The 21,029-nt window shown below is 37.8% G+C and overlaps 1 protein-coding gene across 4 annotated transcripts in view; it reads right to left on the bottom strand.

Moving 5' to 3' along the window:
* The window catches only part of GLCCI1 (glucocorticoid induced 1), a 57,840-nt gene that overhangs the window by 13,105 nt on the left and 23,706 nt on the right, over positions 1-21,029 (bottom strand). For 2 of the 4 annotated variants that reach the window (XM_075492877.1, XM_075492879.1), the window contains exons 3-5: positions 14,983-15,069; positions 7,537-7,653; positions 4,330-4,482 (exon numbers count right to left, since the gene is read on the bottom strand). In XM_075492877.1, coding sequence (XP_075348992.1) covers positions 4,330-4,482; positions 7,537-7,653; positions 14,983-15,069 — 357 coding nt within the window. The remainder of the gene's footprint in view (positions 1-4,329; positions 4,483-7,536; positions 7,654-14,982; positions 15,070-21,029) is intronic. The other 2 variants (XM_075492878.1, XM_075492880.1) reach the window with 1 other exon arrangement.

Below are 21,029 nucleotides of genomic sequence, written 5' to 3'. Positions count from 1 at the left end.
CTGAAGTCCTCACAACCTTCAAACATAAGAAATAGGGTAACTAATTTGGTACAGCTGCTATTAGTTTTTGTAACACTCAGTGCATGGAAAACGACAAGAAATTACTGCATTCTATATACTGGGTTTTGGGGTTTTTTTGCAAGAGTGTCCAGTCATGTACTAACCTTATGCCAAATGCATTCTGACAGGACACCTGCCAACCCCTGTGGGACACTGTGTTCTTGGACAGAGTTACATACTCCCCTCACCTCCCTGCAAAGGTATGGAAATGCTCCATTTGACAACAGCATGCATTTCTCAATACACTGTTAAAATTCACCACATCGTTTTCAGTATCGAACTTCTCACTGGAAAAAACCAAAAACACGCTATTTAGTAGCATCAGGAATGCTACTATGATATAACATACCAATGGGAGCCTTAAAAATAATCTGTTCTTCACAAACGTTACATCTATTTGGGAGGCAACTTCTTGAGAGGAAAGCATTCAATGCTTTTGATTTAAAAACTGTTCTCTAGACTGGAACACAAAGGCAGACATAGGAAAGTGCTTCTTCCTTCTAGCATCAATGAAGTCATCAATGCATTAGATAAGGTGCAAGTGCAAAAAACCATAATGTATCCTGGGAAGGAGCACTTGGAAAAAACCAGACTTTTCAAATGAAGGCTATGAAGATTTAAGTAAGGATCCTCTGCATCTGTGCAAATTAGAAAAAGTCCTTTTATTACAGGATTAAGTTTCCTGATAGGTACATTAAACCATCTTGCTATCTATTTCCAGAAGCATTAGAAATCAAACAAGAAACATATTAACCATTTTACTTATATTGTGTGGTAGTCCGTCAAAACGGCTTCATTTCTAATTACTTCTGTATACTCGAAAGATAGTTCCGGTAATATTTTTTTCCTAATAGGAGACCTATGAAGGTGTCCTGCTACAGGGCACTTTTCATTATTTTCACAATGTGTTCTGTAAGAGGGAACACCTCTTACCCCTCCACTCCCTACAATAAGTCCATCATCTTACTGTACCGACGTCGCCAATGTTTGTGTTGTGGAGTCACAATGGGACAAAGAACAAAAGCCTGTCACAACTTCACAAAAAGCTGATTCCCTCTTACACGTTAGGGTGTGAACACACACACCCCATCACAATTTCCTGGAAAGCTAGTCAACAAGTTATAAAACAGGAAGGAAAATATATCCACTATCTTTAAATAAATGCATTAGAAAATGAACTAAAGTTTTATTAATAAATCTGAGGAGAAAGATGCAATTAAGAAGTGACTCAAAAAAGCCAACTGTAACTTAGTTTTATGAAAGAAAAAAAGGAACACCTTCAGCTAACTAAGCAAGATGAATGATCAGAAAAAATATACACGTACATGGCTAAACTGAAAAGTATAAAATATTTGGAATGTTTTGACCACTCACAATGTAATCCCTCTAAACTTTATGGTCAACTAGATTATTAAAAGGTAATGACATTACTGTATCAACTATCTTTGTGAAACACAAAAATAACACGACTCATGTCTACAATAATTATTTTTACTAAGTAATTGTACTTTTATAAGTACAATTTCTATTATCATCATTATAAAAAAAGCAAAGAAGAGCGTTTCAAAGAACTAACAGAACTAAGTCAGCACGAGAGAAGACAGAAAACATATTCCAAATCAATTTATACATTTTTTAAGAAGTACGATTACAAAAATTCAAATCAGCAAAAAGGAAAACAGAAAGTATGTAACATCATACCCTACAAAACCAAAAAACAAGTCTAAAAAATAAATTAAATGTATTTGTGTCTCTGAAGGCTAAGCAAGGAAGTATGAAACTGGGAGGAAAGTTTCACTGGTTACCCATTTTAACTGGGAGCTAAATTAAAAAAGTAATTCAAGTAATATCCATAAAACTATCCATAAAACTCCTTCAACCTTAAGCGTATTTTTGTCCCATATATCACCGAGTCTGATTTCAATGTATGAACTAAGAAACAGTTTGTTAAAAAAAAGAAAATCACAAGTTTATACTGAAGAGATGAGAGACTAATAGAAAAAAATTCAAGAACACTAGATGAAAATTTTAAAAGTTAACAGAACTAAAATGCATTTTATCTGGGACAGCCCAAACATGGTTATCAAAATGAAATGGAAGAAATCAGAAAGCTACTAATGTAGTATCTAAATTTGGAAAAAAAAAAATTAAAAAATTAGGTAGTGAGCTGCACCTAAAATAAATGTAATATTCATTCTCAGTGTTTTTAGCAGGTTGTATGCTATTCCCCACATCTTTCCTGGCAAATAAATACAGATTCACAATAGGGCACAAAGGGGTTTATGCAGCTGGATAGATCAATTCATATGAAAATTAAGGTTTGAACATGCACTGTTAAAACTGTGAAGTAAACTTGGAAACAGGTTAAAAGAAACCAGGTGAAAATCAAATGCACACCAGTCTTCCTTCACACAGCACCCAAAGCAACCAACTACCTTTGACTGCTATTTTGAAATACTTTCTAAAAATACAGAATGTTACAGCAAGAAAGAATGGCAGAAAATTCAGAAAAACAAATTGTTTCTCTAGCAGTGAAACTAATGAAGTTTGGTTTCCTATGGTTTATCTTTTGTTCAGTAATTCCTAACCTTTAACTTGGCTACCCCAACTCCCCCAGGCTAAAAGGAAGCTAAATAGTTGTATCAGGAGAAAGTTCACCAGCAATAAGACTGAGTAAATTACTCGTTATGATCTTCCATAAGTAAGCTACGAGATCTAGTAAGCTCAAAGACAGTGCTAGGAGTCCCACTTTAGGTCCCACTAGACCAGACTTCACAGAAATTAACAGTTACATAGCAGGAAACAACCCTCTGCCCACAAAGATGGACTGGACTTCAAGGGCAACGTCTAATTTACGACTTTGTTTTGTGTCTGAAGACTCTCCCCAGCTAGATGTTTGGAGGCAGGTTCACTATTGCCTTGGTTGCGTAAACTGCTGAGCACCTCTGGCCCCAATCCAACAATGCACTTAAGTATGTGCTTAACTGTTTTGCTGGATCAGAGCCAGTACATTCAGCAACTTCGGAGACTGAGTTCTGCATCCCAAGTAATAAGCTGTTAAAGCCCAAGGACAACATTTATGAAGATGATTTGTCTGATAAATAAATGAGATGTCCTCTAACCACAGAAGATTACAACCCTAGCCATAGCAACACCAATGGTGGCACGGTAATACATACCTTTTTATACTCTCTCCAGAGATGGTGCAACAAGGTTTATTGATTTGGGCTTTCTGTTTCAGTTTGTGTGTGTGTTTCTTTCCTTATTCCCATTACAACACACACCCCTTCTAAAGGGATGAGACAGCCTTAGGAAAGCAAACTTAGCATAAAACTTCTACTACTACAGTATTTCATTCTTAAGACTGCTTTGTCCACACAACTAAGTCTCTGGAGAAGCCACAACTACTCCAAAACTTTTCAAGTTTACTGCCGAAATGAAGAACTATAAATATGAGGTTTTGGAATCTTAAACCTCTGATTAAAGTTTTATAGCTTGACTTGTGCATTGAGTTGCTATTGCATGACCATTCACAAGAAAAGAACCTACATCTTAGAGAAGATTAGAAAAAACAGTAGAGTAGCTTATTCCATGGCAGAAAATTTTCATTGGCTATTTAGGCAACAGTGGCTGTAAACCAAGTATATCACATCTTAAGTGTCATCTAACCACTCCAGTGCTCCTCAATGACAATTCCAATGCTCCAGTTCTCCCACATAAGCAAAGCTGCCCCGTTTGTCAGTATTTCCCATATGGAGATCTCCCATGACAGATCACAGTTGTTTCATGGAAGTAAAACGGTCCACATTCAGTTTATGGAAGAAAAACATTAAAACCAAAAAGCAGAGCATAGCACAGGAAACTTGAGTCTTGCCTAAGAAAAAGAATGCAAAATGAAGCAAATAAATTAATCTCCTGGTCTCTAATTACTTACTGCTATAGCCTGAAGTATCTAAATTTTCAAGCACTTGCATTTCGCACAAAAACGTTCAAATTCTCTACAGAAAGGGCATTCTAAACAAAGTATGTTTGGCCAGAAGCCTTTAAAAAAAAAAACCACACACACAAAAAAAACAAAACAAAAAAAAAGCAACCACCAAAAAACAAACAAACACCACCCTGAAACACTGAAACGAAATTCTCAAATAGTTCTTTGAAGAAAATTATTTGTAATTTCAGCCACGAGGAAGGTTTCTCACAAGGAAGGTTTCCCATATGTTTATAGATTACGAAGAAAAAACAAGCATAACCACATTAATATAAGCTTACCTTGGATACTTCTTCTTTTCCACTGTTTTCCTTAATGAATACTTTTTCCAGTTCGGGGCTTATTCCTTCTACATTACACGGCACACGTGAAACAGTTGATTTTGGCACTGAAATGTTTGACAGTGGCATAGGGACTGATCTGGAAATAGAAGCCTAGAAGGTAGAGAGCAACATGATTTGAAGTTGGAAAATGGAATAAAGACAGAAGTCTGAGACCAGTACTAAAAAACTAAAAAGAAGCTGTGTATTAATTTTGCCATCTAGTAGACCGTCTTTACTTGGCAAATTTAAATAAAAAGAAATGCTTGCATAAATCAAAAGCCACTAAAATCACCTCTACTTAACTCAAAGAAGTGTTCTATAATTAAAGCATTCTACTACTTCACTTACCAGTAAGTAGGCAGGTATATGTACTTTCCAGACGTACAGACTACAGAATACAAAGCAGGGGGATGGGGAGCACGCAGAGTGCTGGTGCTGATGGTTTAACTGGGATCCAAAAGGCATTTCATAACATTCCTAAAGCTTAACCACTCAACCGAAATATTCACTTAATGCAATTTTATTCTCTTTTGGTTGGCTTTAGTGAATGAAAAATAAAGCATTCATTCTGAACCTTTAATTTCATTAGCTTATAGCTTTTCAGAACTTTATGCCAAAGGTCTTTAAAAGAAATCATTTTGAGTTTAAGAATCAAGCATGTAAATAAATACAAGTATGGTTTTCAGAAAAACCTGGTGGAGTGGAGCTCTGTTACCAACAAGAACCGTTTACAAGAGTGCACGCATCTTGCACAGTCAACCTCAAAAGCTTTACCTTGGCAGCAGCTACATAGCATAGATGCACCTACGCTGACAGCCATGAACAGTGTTCACTTCCCAATATATGTTCTCCTCTTGTTCACAGAATCACAGGATGCTTAAGACAAAATGTAAAAATTTTTTTTGAGCTCTTGCCAGATGAACCTTGCACAATGTGCAGCTCCGAAGGTGCATGTCACTTGTGTGGAGGCACTCTCTGACAAAACACACTGCCTGCAGGACGGGTTCCCACAATAGTGCCAGAACTGCAAACTTCACTGACCATGTCAGAGAATACCTTCTTGAGAAATCAAAATGTTGCACAAGCCATGACAAAGTGAGCTCCAAGTACTAAAGAATGTTTCTTCAAAGCCTATGTCCTAGGTAGATTTCAGTCTGTGTCAAAGACTGTGTTTACTGTGACTATAAATAGTGGCACAGGTACCTGCAACAGCTTACTTTGAGGTGGAAAGCAAAACCCTTTTCTATGCAAAATGTAGTGGGATCCTTTGTTATAGAGGCATAAAAGTTTCAGGAAGAATATCAATTTCCTATATGTCTTCATCACAAAATTAGGTTTTAATCACAAGATTTTATCCAAACAGAAGGAACATAAAGGATCAGCCATCATGGCTCAACCTCTTCTTTCTGAAATACTAGCTATTTAAAAAGGCAGTCAGGAAATACAATGATGGAACCAACATTACAGGAGTTCAAATAGTGGCCTGTTAGTAACATGGCGTCCAAGTTAAGGATCCACTGTAGGTGAAATTCAATCAGGACTCAAATGCCTGCACTGTCAAATGAGACATGATTAACTGCTTTCTGCAAGTGGCTTAAGGTTCACAAAGTCATTGATTGAACCTTGCCTGAGCTTTAGAACTGTAATCGGGGTTCAGTTTCGCTGGCAGTTTGTAATGGCTAGAGCAGACACTGCATGGAGCATCCGCCATTGCACCCTACTGAGAATCTGGTTCATGGTCAGGTAATTCGGCCAGTTAATTTGTCCAAAGCTACTCTTCATATGTGTCAGCATCTTTATAATGGGAGAAATATAGATATACTCAGAGCACAGGCAAATTTTTGTAACTTTGTGAAACATGAATATGAGCTGAAAACAAAAATTGTCTACTAGCCAGGCCAGTGTTAACACTAGCCAGGCTAGTGTTAAAAAGATCAGTTGTATTAAAATTTGCCTAAACTCACACACACATCACTTTGAAAAATAGGTAAGTAATAAGACAACAGAAAACAGAAGCTGTCAGACTAGGAGTCTGAGCTTAACCTCTCAGAGAGGAGGATATCAAATCCATAGACTGATGGCTGGAGAGAAGTCCTGTCATCACAGTGCCCATTGGTATAGAACATAAGAATGGTCATCAACGTAACCTGGACATAAGATTTTGCATCCTAAAGATTATGTCTGATTGAGGTTTTACAGTAAGTCAGTGTCTGGGACAAGAACAGGCTGGTGATGATAGCAATTTTTCCATTTAGTATGATGGAAACTCTCAAAATATACTGCAACGTAGCCACTGCAACCACAAACTCCCATGCTAGAAGACAGAATCCTGTATTGACAATGATTCTGGACTACCATAACAACCAAGAGGTATGGCCTGGAAAAAACCATGAAGAAAGACTTTTACCCTGTAGTGTGACAGATCCTCTAGTCACCAGTCACTAGGGACGGGGTACTGTGGCAAGGATCATCTTGATTTCAGCTGAGTTTAAATTCAAGGTGAATTATTACTTTCTTCCTCTCTGGCCAGGAATTGACCAATAAGCAAAGTATCAGAAAGATTCTTAAAACGGGACAAGGAAATGAGATTTTCCCTCAAATCTCTGGTGATACAGCGTTGCTGTCTTTTACTGATTAATACACGGTAAGGTCAATTACAAGTCTGTTCTTAACAAGCCAGTTAGTGTTCTGCTTGCTGCTCAAACATTGATCATTATTGGACTGCCAATCCAAACTGCTTACCCTTGGTACTTTCTTTTTCTTTATTTTCTATTTTTATGGTTTTTTAACCAGCTCAGTTGAAATTGGGTTGCGAAACTGATAAGCAAATACCTTCCAGAGGAGCAGAGACTTTTGAAAGTATACCACAAAAATGAGTCTTAGAAGCAAGTATGTATTCCTGGAAACGCAGTCTTATCTGGCCATGCTCAGAATTTTTACAGCATCTTAATATATTTTAGTTGCTATCCTGCTGCAGCCCTTCTTTCTTTTATTATATGATGGCTATCAGATAAATTTCAGTGAAGATGCAATGGTATCAGGTTGTTAAGCATTTCAGTGTACCACATAAGAAAACAAACAGAAGAAAGATGGGAAGAAACAGCAGGCTATTCACCCAACCCTGATAAAGTAGGAGGCTGTTAATATAAGCAACTATCTACTTACCTGAGTCTGACTGATTGCTATATGGTTGCCATGGAGAGGTGACTGACGTTCTTTCTCTTTACTGTGACGACTACTCTGTTTACTGCGCTGAAGCTGCTGCCTCAGTTTGGCAATCTGCTGGAAAGAAGTTCAGGTGAAGTGATAATGAGTTATCGAATGGGTAACTGCTCAAATCTTCACGTATAAAGTGAATCACAGACATTTTAAGTCCTCTTTGGAGGATTTTACAAGCATACAGGATTGCCTTCCCTTGAAGCATGAGCATTAAAGCTTCTTTCTGCTTGTTGGATACTTTCTCCAAAGTATCTGCCCTATTTGCCAACCTGAATATGACAGCAGGCTTAGCTTAACTACTGGACTTCCTCATTTACAAACAAGCACTCATGTAACAACTCATGCAAACAAAAGTAGTCAGAAGGACAATTTGTAACAATTTCTGGCCTATAACTGGTTTAAACTGGGGACTATGAAGCCTACAGTTTAATTTATTTGATCTTAAACCGAACCAAAGTTTTCCAGTGATAATTCATCATAAAAGCAAAGGGCCTTCACAAACAACTGGCAATCAATATGCACTGCTCATCTTGGATAACTTATTTAATACATTTAATAGCATTTCCCTGCAGGCTAAATTATCACAGATTCCTTCAGGCAGATGGAATTATCTTTTCTGCTGTCTGCTGCAAAGATGTCTAACCAAAAGTTACATATTTTAAAGGTCAAATGCAACTAAAGCCATTATCCATTTGACCTGCTCCTTAACAAGAAACCAAAGAATTTCATTTGGGGATTCCTCCTCGATAATTTCTACATGAAAGAGAGTATTTACATCTATAGGCATTGTCTCAGAAGTTTAGACTATGTGCAAATTCACAACAGGTACAGACACTTCTTTAAGACTGGATAATTTTTTCCTTTGGGCTCAAGTCCCACTATTCCTCATGCTCGGCACCCTGGCATATAAGGCAAAGCACGCACAGCCCCATTTCATTTTTAACTCAGCTAGAGATACAATTTTTAAAAACCTGAAGGGCAAGTAAGGAGAAGTGAAGGCACATGGAATTCATATTTCAAAGAACTTCATCAGCTGGAAGGTAACCTCTCTGAGTGACAGCTTACAAGTACACGCGCTCTGTGGTTAACTCCAAGTAGTTAAAACATATCACTAGTGCTCTTGCAAAGCAACTCTGTGGTAGAGAATCACTTCACAATCACCCTTCACAGTGTCAAAGATGACAGTGCTTGGTGAAGAGGTCTGGATGGAGCTTTGCTGCAGGCTGTGGACTTTCCTTTGTGATGCTTCTGGTATCACTCACAAGAAGGATCTGCCTTTAAGGCTTCATATCAAGTCTTGCCACAGCTCGTTACCCATATTCAGAGACCTGCTACTCAGAAATGGCTGAATACTTTGATCTTTCAACAACAGACAAACAGTTCAGACTTCCAAAAGGGTCTGTGTGTAGAATACATCAAGACAGACAGAGCCCTAATATGACTTTCTAACACAGATGAGTTAGATTTAGAGAACTGGGAGACTAATCTCTTGATGAAAGGTGCAACTCAGGCACCATGTTGGAAGAAACTTTGAAGGAGTCTGAAGAGGTACTTCATCTCTACAAAAAAAAATTTGTCCAGAACTTCCCCATTCTCCCTGTAGGAGTCATGGCAATTAGGAAACCTAGCTCCATAGAGAGATGAAAAAGCAAGCAGGTAACCAGTCTGGTAAGTATACATACATCTACAAAGATTTATTTCTTACATCAGAATGTTGAAGAATGGGGAGAACAGGGAAATAATCTTCATCTTCCCCTTTAAAAACTTAAAAACAGAAGAGAAAAATGATGCCCAGATCAGAAGACAGCTGTGGACCAAGATGGCTGGCTACAAGAATAATCAGAAAGCAGGGAGAGTGCTGTATATAAATCTTTCATTTCTAATGCCTCTCCTTGATGCTGTGCGCTTCCTCCTAGTTAAAAAGTTAAATAACCTTTTTATTTATTTATTTAAATGAAATCTGGCTTTCTAAGCTTTCCTCAGGAGCATGCTATAAAAAAAGGTCTATACAATTCCACCTCAAACATCTGGCTGACTGATTTCTGTTGCAAACAGCTTGCAAATCTTTGAGAACATAGCCTCTCACTTTAAAATTTGGACATTGAAAGCATTAAATGGGAGAGCGTTGATAGGATGGTATGTCTCTAGGCTGACCAAAACCTTGGAGCTCTGATATTCTGAAAGGAATCACGGACCCCTGGAATCTGAGGTTCTCTCAACCACCTCAAGAGTATGTATATTTTGGCAGTCAGTAGGTTCTTGACAGTAACAGAAAGAAAAGGCTTCTTGGGTCACTGGGAAGAAAGAGAAAGATGAAAACTTGTTGATGAATCTGACTGTGTATCTGGAGCCGATACAATCACTTAAGCCAAACATGCAATGCAGTGAAGAAACAGATAAGCCTTCCCAGATCATCTGTCCTTAGCCCTGAATTTGAAGGACCCTAGCTTTCCATGATGTGGTAGTTACCATCAGACAAAAAAAATGAGAAAGGAAGGATGGACATCTAAAAAGGAATCTGCCATTTCTTCTTCATCCTCCAGACACGGGAGACAGAGGCTTGCCAGCACAGACAACCCGGCTTCAGAGCAGCCACACTAAGCAGATAGTGGCACCGACTACCTGGACAGAAGAATCCTCCAAACTAAATGATGCTCCATCTCTTCACCACGGGGAGTCCACAGTGAATCTACCACTTGCTAAAGCTAATCCTGAAATCCCAATAGCTTTTTTCTTCTACAAGTTTATCTTTTTATTGCTAATTATTTTCCATCTCAAACTCAAATAAAGCCACTACTACTAACAGGAAGAGGTAGCTGTGCTAGCTTCCTAGAAGTTTATCTTCACCTTCTTCCTAAGCAGCAGAGAAGCACAATCAGAGCACCAAACATAACCAAAATGAGCTGCAGGTAGGTATGAGGTACACTAATCCTAGGAAAGCAGATATAATTTGTGTAGTGAGGAAGGAGTCTGAAACATACGTCTTGATGGCACCTGTTTTACCAAGAATCTCAAAGCAGCAGCAGATCCTGTCTCTTGGGCACTTGACTGATGCAACTAATGAGTTAGGGAATTTGCTGTGCAAAGAAAATGGTGCCAAGCGATTGGTATCAGGAAAACATGCACTTGAAGATCCATCCATTACACTGGTGTAAATACACTCTGACATTGAACTCCATTCAGGGCAGCAAAACAGGTATTTCAGATGAGGCAGAAAAGGAATAATGTGCTATGCGGGGGAAAAGAGAGTGCAGTAACAAAACAGTCCCTTTTAACAGGGCAGCTAAGAAGAACAGAAAGGGTTTAGGACACCATTTCCCACACCATTTCCCTCACATGCCCAAGTACTGAACATGAAGGTGACTGGGGCATACACAATCATATTAAGGAACACATGTAAATCATCACAAAAAGATCTAATGTGTATCCTTTAAAGCACCCAGTTGTTGAAGACATTAAAGCCTTAGCCTTGCACATATGTGCACTTAGATCCATAAGATGTGACAGTGATTTTAGTATACCAACTCAAATGCTCTCCCTGTCTACCTGTAGCTTGAAGATGGGCAGAAAGTTCTCATTATACAATACAGGCATTTTCTTAGAGGATGCAGCTGAAAATAAAATAAAAAAAAAAAAAATCAAGGAATTCCTCAAGGAATAAACACAATTTGAACCCTACTTCCAATGTTCAGATACAATTATTTAAAATCTTCTTGCTACTTTACGAGGTGTAAACATATATGGTAGTAAATTTCACATTATAGTTTTTAGTTCACATTTGGCAAGTACTCTCATGTGACTGTATGGGGGGGAGCACAAAGCACACATCTGTGCACATATCAAAAAAATTAAGAAAGTCTTCAGCCTTTCCTCTTCCAGTGATTGTTCCCTGCAATATTGTTGATATACCAGAAAGAGACTTTTCTTGATGTATTTTACAGTTATTTATAAAAAAAACACCAACAGAAAAAACCCAAAAAACCCACAAAGATCAGTGCATCATAACAGTAATATACCTACATCAGGTCATTCAGGACACAAATTTGCAGTTCGGCCTTGATGGTTTACTGTCATACAGCCAACTATAAGATGACCATCAAAGATTATTAAACAAACAAGAAGTTAGGAAAAAACCCTGTATTTTTTGCTGGATTAATATTTTTACAGCTAGAAGTGTACTTGAAATAAACATGAATCTTGTCTATACCACTTGTAATATGCATGCAGTCTAATACAACTGATGGCACAAACCTGAGAAATAAGCAAATTAGGTTGGTTCTTTAAAACACTGGCATAATCTGAGTATCCTGATAATTTTTCATTTGAAGAAAGCTAGATGCAGACTACTAATATAAAGGAACATGTCACGTCTCATCATTCCTGTCCAAATGCTCATTAATATTTACCAGCTAATAGGCTACATTTCTACAAATCAGGCTACACGACATAGTAACTTCCTATTGCTGAACAAGCCACGAACTCCTTCTTAATAAGAGGGAGCTCTAACTCATTCATGAACCATTTGTTAATAAACAAGTTAACCAGTAGGTCAAGAGTAAAACAAGCATTAGAAATTTACCCTTAACCTTTGAATACAATCTTTCGATTGGTATATGAAAGTACATAAAAAGTGCAAGCTCTCATATTGGATTCTCTTTTATTCCAAAGTCCTTTTCAAGTACTCTGTTAGAGCAAAAGGCACCTTCCAATGGGGGGTTGCTGGTGTCAGTGTAACAGATACAGCATACAGAGGTGCTTAAGGGAAGTGAAAAATCACCTGTCTGAAATACATCTTTAAAAAACTACACAAACTGAAAACTATTTGTTTTAAATCCCAGTTTTTTCCAGTTCTGGGTAAATTCCCGTTCAGGGTAAGCTATAACTAAAATTGTCCCTATTCGACAGAATTTCAAACTAACTATTCAGGTTGAAAGGGGAAAAAATACCAGTGGTTCAAACCACTACTTGGTTTGTGTCCAGTACAAAGACTCTGATTGCAATCTTTATCTCCCAATCAAGATGTGTATCTATTAAAATAATTTTAAAGCAGTCTGGCATTATCTTACAACAAGTTATATTCAAGACTTCATAAAAACAAGCAGTAGATCCCTTCATAATTAAAAAAAAAAAGTAAATCTTGTTAGGAGGTGATAAAAAAGGTACACTCTATCATTACAAAGTTCACATTGAGAGCTGCAGAGTTATACATTTTTTTAATAGACCCACCACAAGAAAGCAAGAATTGCCTATTTCACTGCTAGACAGATTCAATCCTGACACCCACCTATTTCAATTCAAGGGCAAAATAATTTTCAAATACCCAAAGTGAAAATTTTTTTATGTGGTAATACAGAATTCATTTGCTTGCTTGGGATCTTAAGTCTATACACTCATTTTTAGGTTTTTTAAATGTAAACCTTTTAAAAAGAGCTCCCAGTTGTGTTAAATAAATGCATTTAATTGTAATAGCTCTCAAACTAACCAAGGAAAAAACAATTTTTTTAAACTTAAAAGCACATTCAATCTTCTTTTGTCAAAACCAAGTAAAATTATGCATACAAGTATTTGACTAGTTTACAGTATCAACATAATAAAAAATACATGCTAGAAATCATTCCATTAATTGTTGGAACAAGAAAACATGAATCCAAACTGCTAAGACAAGCCAAGGAAATTGTAAACAGCTATCTACTTGTTTACTGCCAAATGCTATGGGAAACAATTCAAAATGCTGAGCAGAACTACTGTTACCTGTGTTACTCATAGCAAATGCAGTTGCCCAGCAGAGGTGATACTTTTATTTCCATTACTTAAGCTCTTGCTTTCAGCTGCCTATAGCTTTGTCAAATTTCCTCTGAAGCCTACCATGCAACATTCATCTCTCCCATCCCCTTCCCATCAAAGATTTCAGTACAAGTATTAGAGTTGTTTTAAAAATGAGATTAAAATTAAAGGGGGGTGGAAATCATTTTACCATTTTATGTGCTAAAACACATTATCGTAGCTTTTTACTTGGGAAGCTCTGTTGTCCAATGCTTTGGAAGAAAAAAGCCAAACATTTGTCTGGGGGTCCTTTATGCTGGGAATGTGCCCCTCTATTCCCTTGGAAATACCTTTACATTTGGCAAAGCTTTAGCAAAAATTTCAGTTTGCACGTGTTCGAGAAAGATGTTTGGAACTGGTAGCTACATTTGCTAGTAATTCTGTCTCTACTGGGCTTTACAGTTTGAACAGAACTGCCCCAGAGAACAACTCCTTCCAGAAACTGCCAATTACTGTGGCACAAAGAAACTGTGTGCACAGATACTGTTGGTATTGAACAAACTCTTAACACCCAGCACACAGGCATTAAGTAGCCAGACAGAGAAGCTCCAGCTTCTCTGTCTTACAGATGACTTACAGATGAGGGACAGGACTTACAAATGAGGGACAGAAAAAAGAAAGGGATAAAATAGAAGCCAAATAATGGAGAGACAGAACAGACAAGGAGCTGGAAGGTAACTGAGCAAAAGCTCAAGTAAGGGAAGATAGACGAGAATTGGCTGGATAATGCACACAGAATGACACTGGGACTATGAACCCAGGGAACTAGAAAAGGCAAGGAAATTGGTTTGAGAAGCTGGAGAAAGGAAAACAGAGGAAGCGAAAGAACTGTAAGCTGGAGAAGACAAGGGCAGGTTTTGGGGTGAACAACCATTGCAAAATTTGGATAGAAACAACTCCTTTCCACACACCCCATGTCTACAGTTATATGAACTCTGGACAGAACGGAGTTTACGGGGACAAAAACGGAAATATTGTCATTTCAGCTGAGCTGGAGATCATTTTACTGTATCTACTTTCTCATTATGCAAATCCACTTCACTTTTGGTGGGTTCTTTCTAGTTGCAATTGTAGTCTACTGCAAAATACATATGATTAAAGAGCATTTCAAGTAATCATACCATTACTGTATCAACACTTACCCTCCTTTTTCATTTGTGAAAGTGATGTCCTCTCTATATCCACCCTTAAACTTGAACAACATTTCTAAACAAGAATATGCTAACATACCAACTTACAAGTTGCATCTTTCAGGAGAGCAGTGTTAAAGAACAGAAAGCTAGCTAAGGTAACTCTGAACAGAAAAATTAGTAAGGAACAACAAGCTGGTTCCTCAGCACTCACTCTGGCCACTCCTTCACAGCCTACACTGTGTAGTAGGAAGAGAGGAAATCCAACAGGCATAAAATAACAACCACTCTTGAAACAATTCTTACGTTGGAGGTAAAACCTGTTTCAAAAGCAACAGAGGGGAGGGAAAGGGTGCAGCTTCCTGGACTCCAGATAGGGATTTTAAAATGTCTTGGGCATATCAAAACTTGAAAGGCTCCACTGTGCAAAACTTCTCACCTCTTTTAGTTGATCAGCACTTCCCCATGATGCTGAGCGCTGATGTGATCTCTTTTCTGCTCCTTCTTCAGCCCAACAGCTAGGTGTCTAGAAGGAAAAAAAAAAAGAAAATATACTGTACTGAATTCTCCAGGTAAGAAAAACTTTTGGCACAAATTATTGCTTTACTCCTTCTGCAGTGTCAGAGTTCAGGCATTAAACACGAAGAATAAATTTCAAAATCTGATATGCACCAGTAATAGTCTCAATATGTAAAAAAAACAATATAGAAAACTAAGGCTTTGTAAACTTGCATTTACAAAGGATGAGGACAGTGCACATTACTGAAGAAGGAATCAGAGGCCTGACAATAACAAAGAAACTGTACCTGGCTACTCCCATCTGCGCTTTGGCATCCATTTCTAGTTTTCAATCAGTGGACAGTTTAGAAAACCACAAGATTAAAAAAAACACACAAACTAACTCAGAGACCAAGAGCCAGGATTCACTTCTCCCACCTGTCTTCCTTAACTACTGGACCACATAATCAATTCCTTCTTGCTAACTCTGACTTGACACAGAGTTTGATACACCTTTTATCATTTTTGGCACCAACCTACCTGAGCAGAACAGTGAAGAGCAGGCCTTCTCCAGCCTTGTCTGCAAGCCCAGAAGTTTGGGGATTGCCCTTGGACGTAGGAGCTATAAAGTTAAACCCCAAAGATTGCAAAGGGTCTAGAAGCCAGAACTCCCAACTCCTGTGCTTATTCACCACAAGACTATTATGAAAATTGAGGGTATCCACCAGCATTTCTGAACACGAGAGTCACCAGCTGCCAGAGCAGCAATGGGGACACCTAAAATCCAGGGACAGTTTGGGGTATGAACCATATAAAACTCAGGGCTACAGGCACATATATAACTTTGTGAAAAGAAAAAAAAAAAAAAGGTGGGTTTTTTTTTTAACCATTCCTACTGGTATTAGATAAATCTTTCACAATAAGGCCACAAGAAATAAAACTATACCACTGAAAACAATGAGAATTTGGCAGTGAGGTTTTTCAGGGAGGGGACCACTGCTAATACTTCTCCAAGGGAGAGAGGACCTCAGCCCAGCAGGACATGTAGGATCTGGGATCCACCTTCCTGCAGGACTCCCTTCTCGTGCATGGAAACCCCGTTCCTCCACAGCTTTCCTTACTCTTGCTTCCTCTCTAGGGTCTAGAAACTTCTGACACACGTAGCGGAAACTGTTCTGCTCAGGAAGGAGGCCGGGCATCACCTTCGAGAACACCGCAAAAACCATGTCTGCAGCTCCTCACCCTCGCTGCCCTGGGAAGGGAGGTGGAAGCGGCCCTCCGGGGCCAGGCCACGCCAGCCAAGCACGCCAGGCCAGGCCGGGCACCATTAAGCACTGAACTGTAGTTTCAGAGCACAGGCTATACCTTTATAATCACTGCACTGCCATAGTATTATATGGCCTACAGCCCAGCACCTAACTGGTCAGTGCTAATATTTAACGTGCTAAGTCACTTTGTGTGCCCAGGCCTACGTATCCCACTTGTGTTTTCTGCCAGCCTTGCACTTTCCATGTTTTTGGTGGGGTTTTCTCCGTTATTTTTACACCACCAGGAATTCTTCCACCGAAGGCCCAGCAAGCTGTGTGGGCGATTAGAAAGCAAAATGGAAAAAAAATCAGTAACGAAGTTTTTGCTGCATGTTCCCAGGAAAGAAAAACCAAGTCTTTATAAAAAGTTAGGGTTCTGTGTATTTATTATATGACTCTCTTTGTGTGGGTCTGGGGAAGAAGCCAGAAGATAATGTGGTTATGAAAAAAAAAAAAATTAACAAGAGTGAAGAGTTAAAACAGCTACTTAAAACTATGAGGGAAACACGAGAGTCCCTCAGCCAGGCAACCCATGACTCTCGTCACCCAAAGCAGAGCCTCTGCCACACGTGCGCTACCTGCGCGGGCATGCGCTCACCCGCGTTTTAGTGGAGCCATGTTCTAAATAATTACTTCTTCTCGCAGGTTGGGTACTTACCACCTCCCTGAAATTTGTGTGAAAGACATTATATTGCTTTTAAACTTTTTAAACACAGAAGTGGCTTGCAGATTACTGAGAAAATGGGGGGAAAATTTGCTCCTTTTTCAAAATCATGGGCTTTCACAGTCTACTACAATTTACTTTCCAATTTAAATTACTCTCTTCTTAAACTATTTTACTATATCCCAAGTACAGCTGGAACCATACCCTCATACAAAACCAGAAAAACATCAATGCAAAGGGAATTCTTTGAAAATTTAACTTCCAAAGAGTGTGTTCTGAATACAACACTGCTCCATGGTTTGGGGAACAACTCCAGGACAAAGTAGAAAGAGGCGTTTCAGGTGCTTAAATATTTCCCTGTAGTGCAGGAGGGTGTACCAAGGACCACTACAAGCTGGACCACTACCACTCATAGCCTCTCAACTACAGCTTAATAAATAGAACAGAAAAGACACTGAGTATCTAAAAAGCCAAAGTGAGTTTCTCAACAAAGAGAAGTAAACTGTTAAAAAACAAAACAAAACAAAAAATGTAGAAAGCAAGAACTTGCCTGTGTTTTTTAATAAGCACAGATATTGATCCAGATACCAAGAATAAAAACAAACTAATAGCAACACCCTAAACAACTTCATCAACAACACTGGTGACTTAGTAGAGAGAGGTGGGAATCCTTATATTGCAGTTGATTTAATCAGAAATCAAAACCAACAAATACAAAACACCCATTCACTTAATACTAAATTTTGTACTTTCTCAAATACGCTTTCACACTCTCTTCTACTCAAACACTATCTCCCTTGAGACAAGGATTACAAAGTTGCTTTCAATCTCTAGCAAATTGAGTCAAGTCACAACCTGTCAAAATATACATACAAGTATCAGTATACAGGGGGCAGACTATCTGTGTCCCTCAATTTTATTTGCAGTATTAGATTACAAATACTGTATGATGTTCCTAGCACAGTACTGAAGTCAGGCAATGTTATATTAATATGCTATTTATATTCAGATGGAAAAAGGAAAAAAGGTTAAAAAATAACACAACATAAGCAGTTACCAGAATATTATAGCAAGCCAGTCTTCTTCAAGCCCTAGAAATTGCTGCTTATAATATATTGTAATCCACATTATATGAAGACAAGTTTGGGGGTTGTAACCTAAAATCCTTATATTCACGCAAAAGCTTTTTAAAAAAAAACCCGAAGAACCCCACACTTGTTCCATTCAAACAGAAATTCTGCTTTTGTAAGTTTAGCTCATGTATGAGCATCTCATATCTCACTTGAATGTTGTAATTTACATCACAAATAAGATGGGGGTGTACAGCACCCTTGATATGCCACATTTCATGAAAATGGTTTTCCCATCTTTATTTATGACTTCTACAAAACAGGCTTATTCATGGAAGCCTTCATTTGAAGCTGCAAGTGTACTTCCCATGTGTTAAACGTTAAAAAAATGATTGAAGTAAAAAAGTAACTCAAAACCGTATTTGAAGAAAAAATTCTGCATCACAATAAACAAAACCAAAGTTGCTGCACCTCAAGTCAGAAGCACAGTAAGAGAGGTCATAGGCAATATCTCTGAAACTGGTAATATTTCAGAGCTGAAACAAATTTACAGCATCACTTCAGTATAAACTGAACTTCATGAAACTGAAAGATTATTCCTGTAAATCTATATTCAGAAACTAAGATTTAAAACATTTTAGGAGGAGAACCTTGAAAACATTAAGTAATGCATGCTGCAGCTTCAAGAGGAATATCTCTGATATTTCAAAATCTGCAGGTTCATGGTCCCAATTTCAGTTGACACAATGCTTAAAGCATGCGCATGGGATAGGACGTGCTGAGAACACCACATCTGGTTGCTCTCTTCAGTCTTAATGTAAATCACAATTACCATTGTTCTAACTCACCCAACCTTGTAGAGATCAGCGTTTCTTTCAACGCATTTGGTAATTCTGCCTTGCTTTTCCACCCATGTCAGGGATATACACCTACATTCTTTCCACTTCATTTAGATCAGAATGACTGCATGGAGTACCAACCTACCTAAACCTAAAATAAGACTGAATTACTCTAAAGATCTCACATTTTATTGCCAGCCCTTTGCTCTAATTACTGTATCTAGCCTGCATTCCAGATGAACTACATTGGGGGATGGGTGCAAAGATTAAGAACACACGTCTAGGTTTTACAGGGGAAGCAATAATGTTCTTGAAGAACTTCCACTTCTTTTGTGTTCAAAAGAAACACAACAGCAGCACTAGAAGATAAAGTCTGATGAGTCTTCAGATGTTTCTAAAGCATTCAAAGGCCCTCTGGAAATTTTACAGAAAGAAACGGCCTAAAGAGTTAGAAGTTAATTTGACTATAGGTGATGGCTCCTCTTAAACATCAGACAGGTTAAGAAAAGTTAGAATGATACATTCGTAGTTATATGACACATCTCTTCCTCCTTGTCCCTTCCCCCCAAAGTACATCATTAAAATATCCCATGAAAGCAACGATAACTAATACACCAATAAAAAAGCTTCATGTCATTGAGCTTCCTGGTTTATGCTGTTAATTTTTAAGCAACAAAATTTCTACCCGAAAGAAAACAAAACATTACTCAGGTGACTAATGAGTGGTAACTACATTAAAGCCTTGACCCACACACAAGAAGAACAAAAACATATTTTAGCCAAGCATTCCAGTGTAATAACTCTGCATTACTCTTTAGATTAGAGAGAAGTAAAAATTCTGAAAGGCATTTTGCAAACTTTCTTCATTTCCATTTGTGTGATACATAATTGCCATATACAATGAAAAAGGTATACCCAGGCATATTGGAATCCAGTTTAAGAAGTCAGCTGGGGTGTGTGTGTGTGTGTGTGTGCAGGAAATCACTGAATCATATTCCACTTGGTCATTTGTTCTTTTCTTTGTATTATTTACATCGAGAAAGGTTACATAGACGAACTTTAACTGGCAATATCTTTGTCATGACATCAACATCATATGTTTATCCCTGATCTCCTCTTCTTTTTAATTTTATAGAAATATTTTAAATGATTTAGCTACTGCCAAATAATTATATTAATCAACTATGACGATTATGCAAATGTTTCTGAAGATTCTGAGGTTAGGCATAACCATTTCAACACTGAATTATTCCTTACACTAGGAAGGGGGAAATACTTACATGTATAGAATGAAGGAGAAGTATACAAAATTGCTCCATCAGTGCTCCCAACAGAGATGGAAAAAATGGGAAAGGAAACTATACTGAGTTTTAAATGGCCTTAATGAAAATTTCAGATTTTACTGAAAAGGACAGTGGAGGAAGTTGGGAAGGGGATCACAAAGTATATCAACACGTATAATAACTTCCTATAACGGTAAGTTTCCCTGCATTTCTGAAATACTTAAAACACTACTAAATAAAGTGGCATATCTCTGATGATCTAAAACCTGCTGCTCCTTAAAGATCAGTTAGTTGTATGCATATGCACACATACACACATGAGCATAAACACATGGAGAATTCTTAGAAATCTGGAATTGTGTAAATGTCACAACACATAGTGTCATAGTGTGTTTTTCCAAAAACAAAGATAACAACCTCACTTCTCTCCAGTGTTTTCAGTCAAAACACTTAAGGTGGGTAAGAGAGACACAGAAATATGAACTACAGTTACTATTCTCCAAGATGCAACAGAAACTAAAACAAACAAAATTCTGTTTCCTCTATTTAAATAATAAGATATTATTGAATTCTTTTTTTTAAATCCTGGTTTAGTTTTAGAGAAAGAAGAAATATTTTATTCATGAGCACTATACAGGTTCAAAGAACTTAAGTGGGAAACAAGGACTTGGAATAAAATTCACTGAAGGTTCCTCTGATCGTGATGAAGACCAGAATCTGACTCTCTTTTTTTAAATACAAGAATTCTAAGAAACTTGGAACAGCCATAATCACCACCTTCACGAAACTGCACAAAATTTGGATTTTAAATTAATGTTTAATTAG

Source organism: Mycteria americana, chromosome 2, assembly GCF_035582795.1.
Source record: "Mycteria americana isolate JAX WOST 10 ecotype Jacksonville Zoo and Gardens chromosome 2, USCA_MyAme_1.0, whole genome shotgun sequence".
In the NCBI taxonomy this organism is placed as follows: Eukaryota; Metazoa; Chordata; class Aves; order Ciconiiformes; family Ciconiidae; genus Mycteria; species Mycteria americana.
The sequence above is the reverse complement of the archived record's forward strand: the minus strand, read 5'-3'. Positions and strand labels throughout refer to the sequence as shown.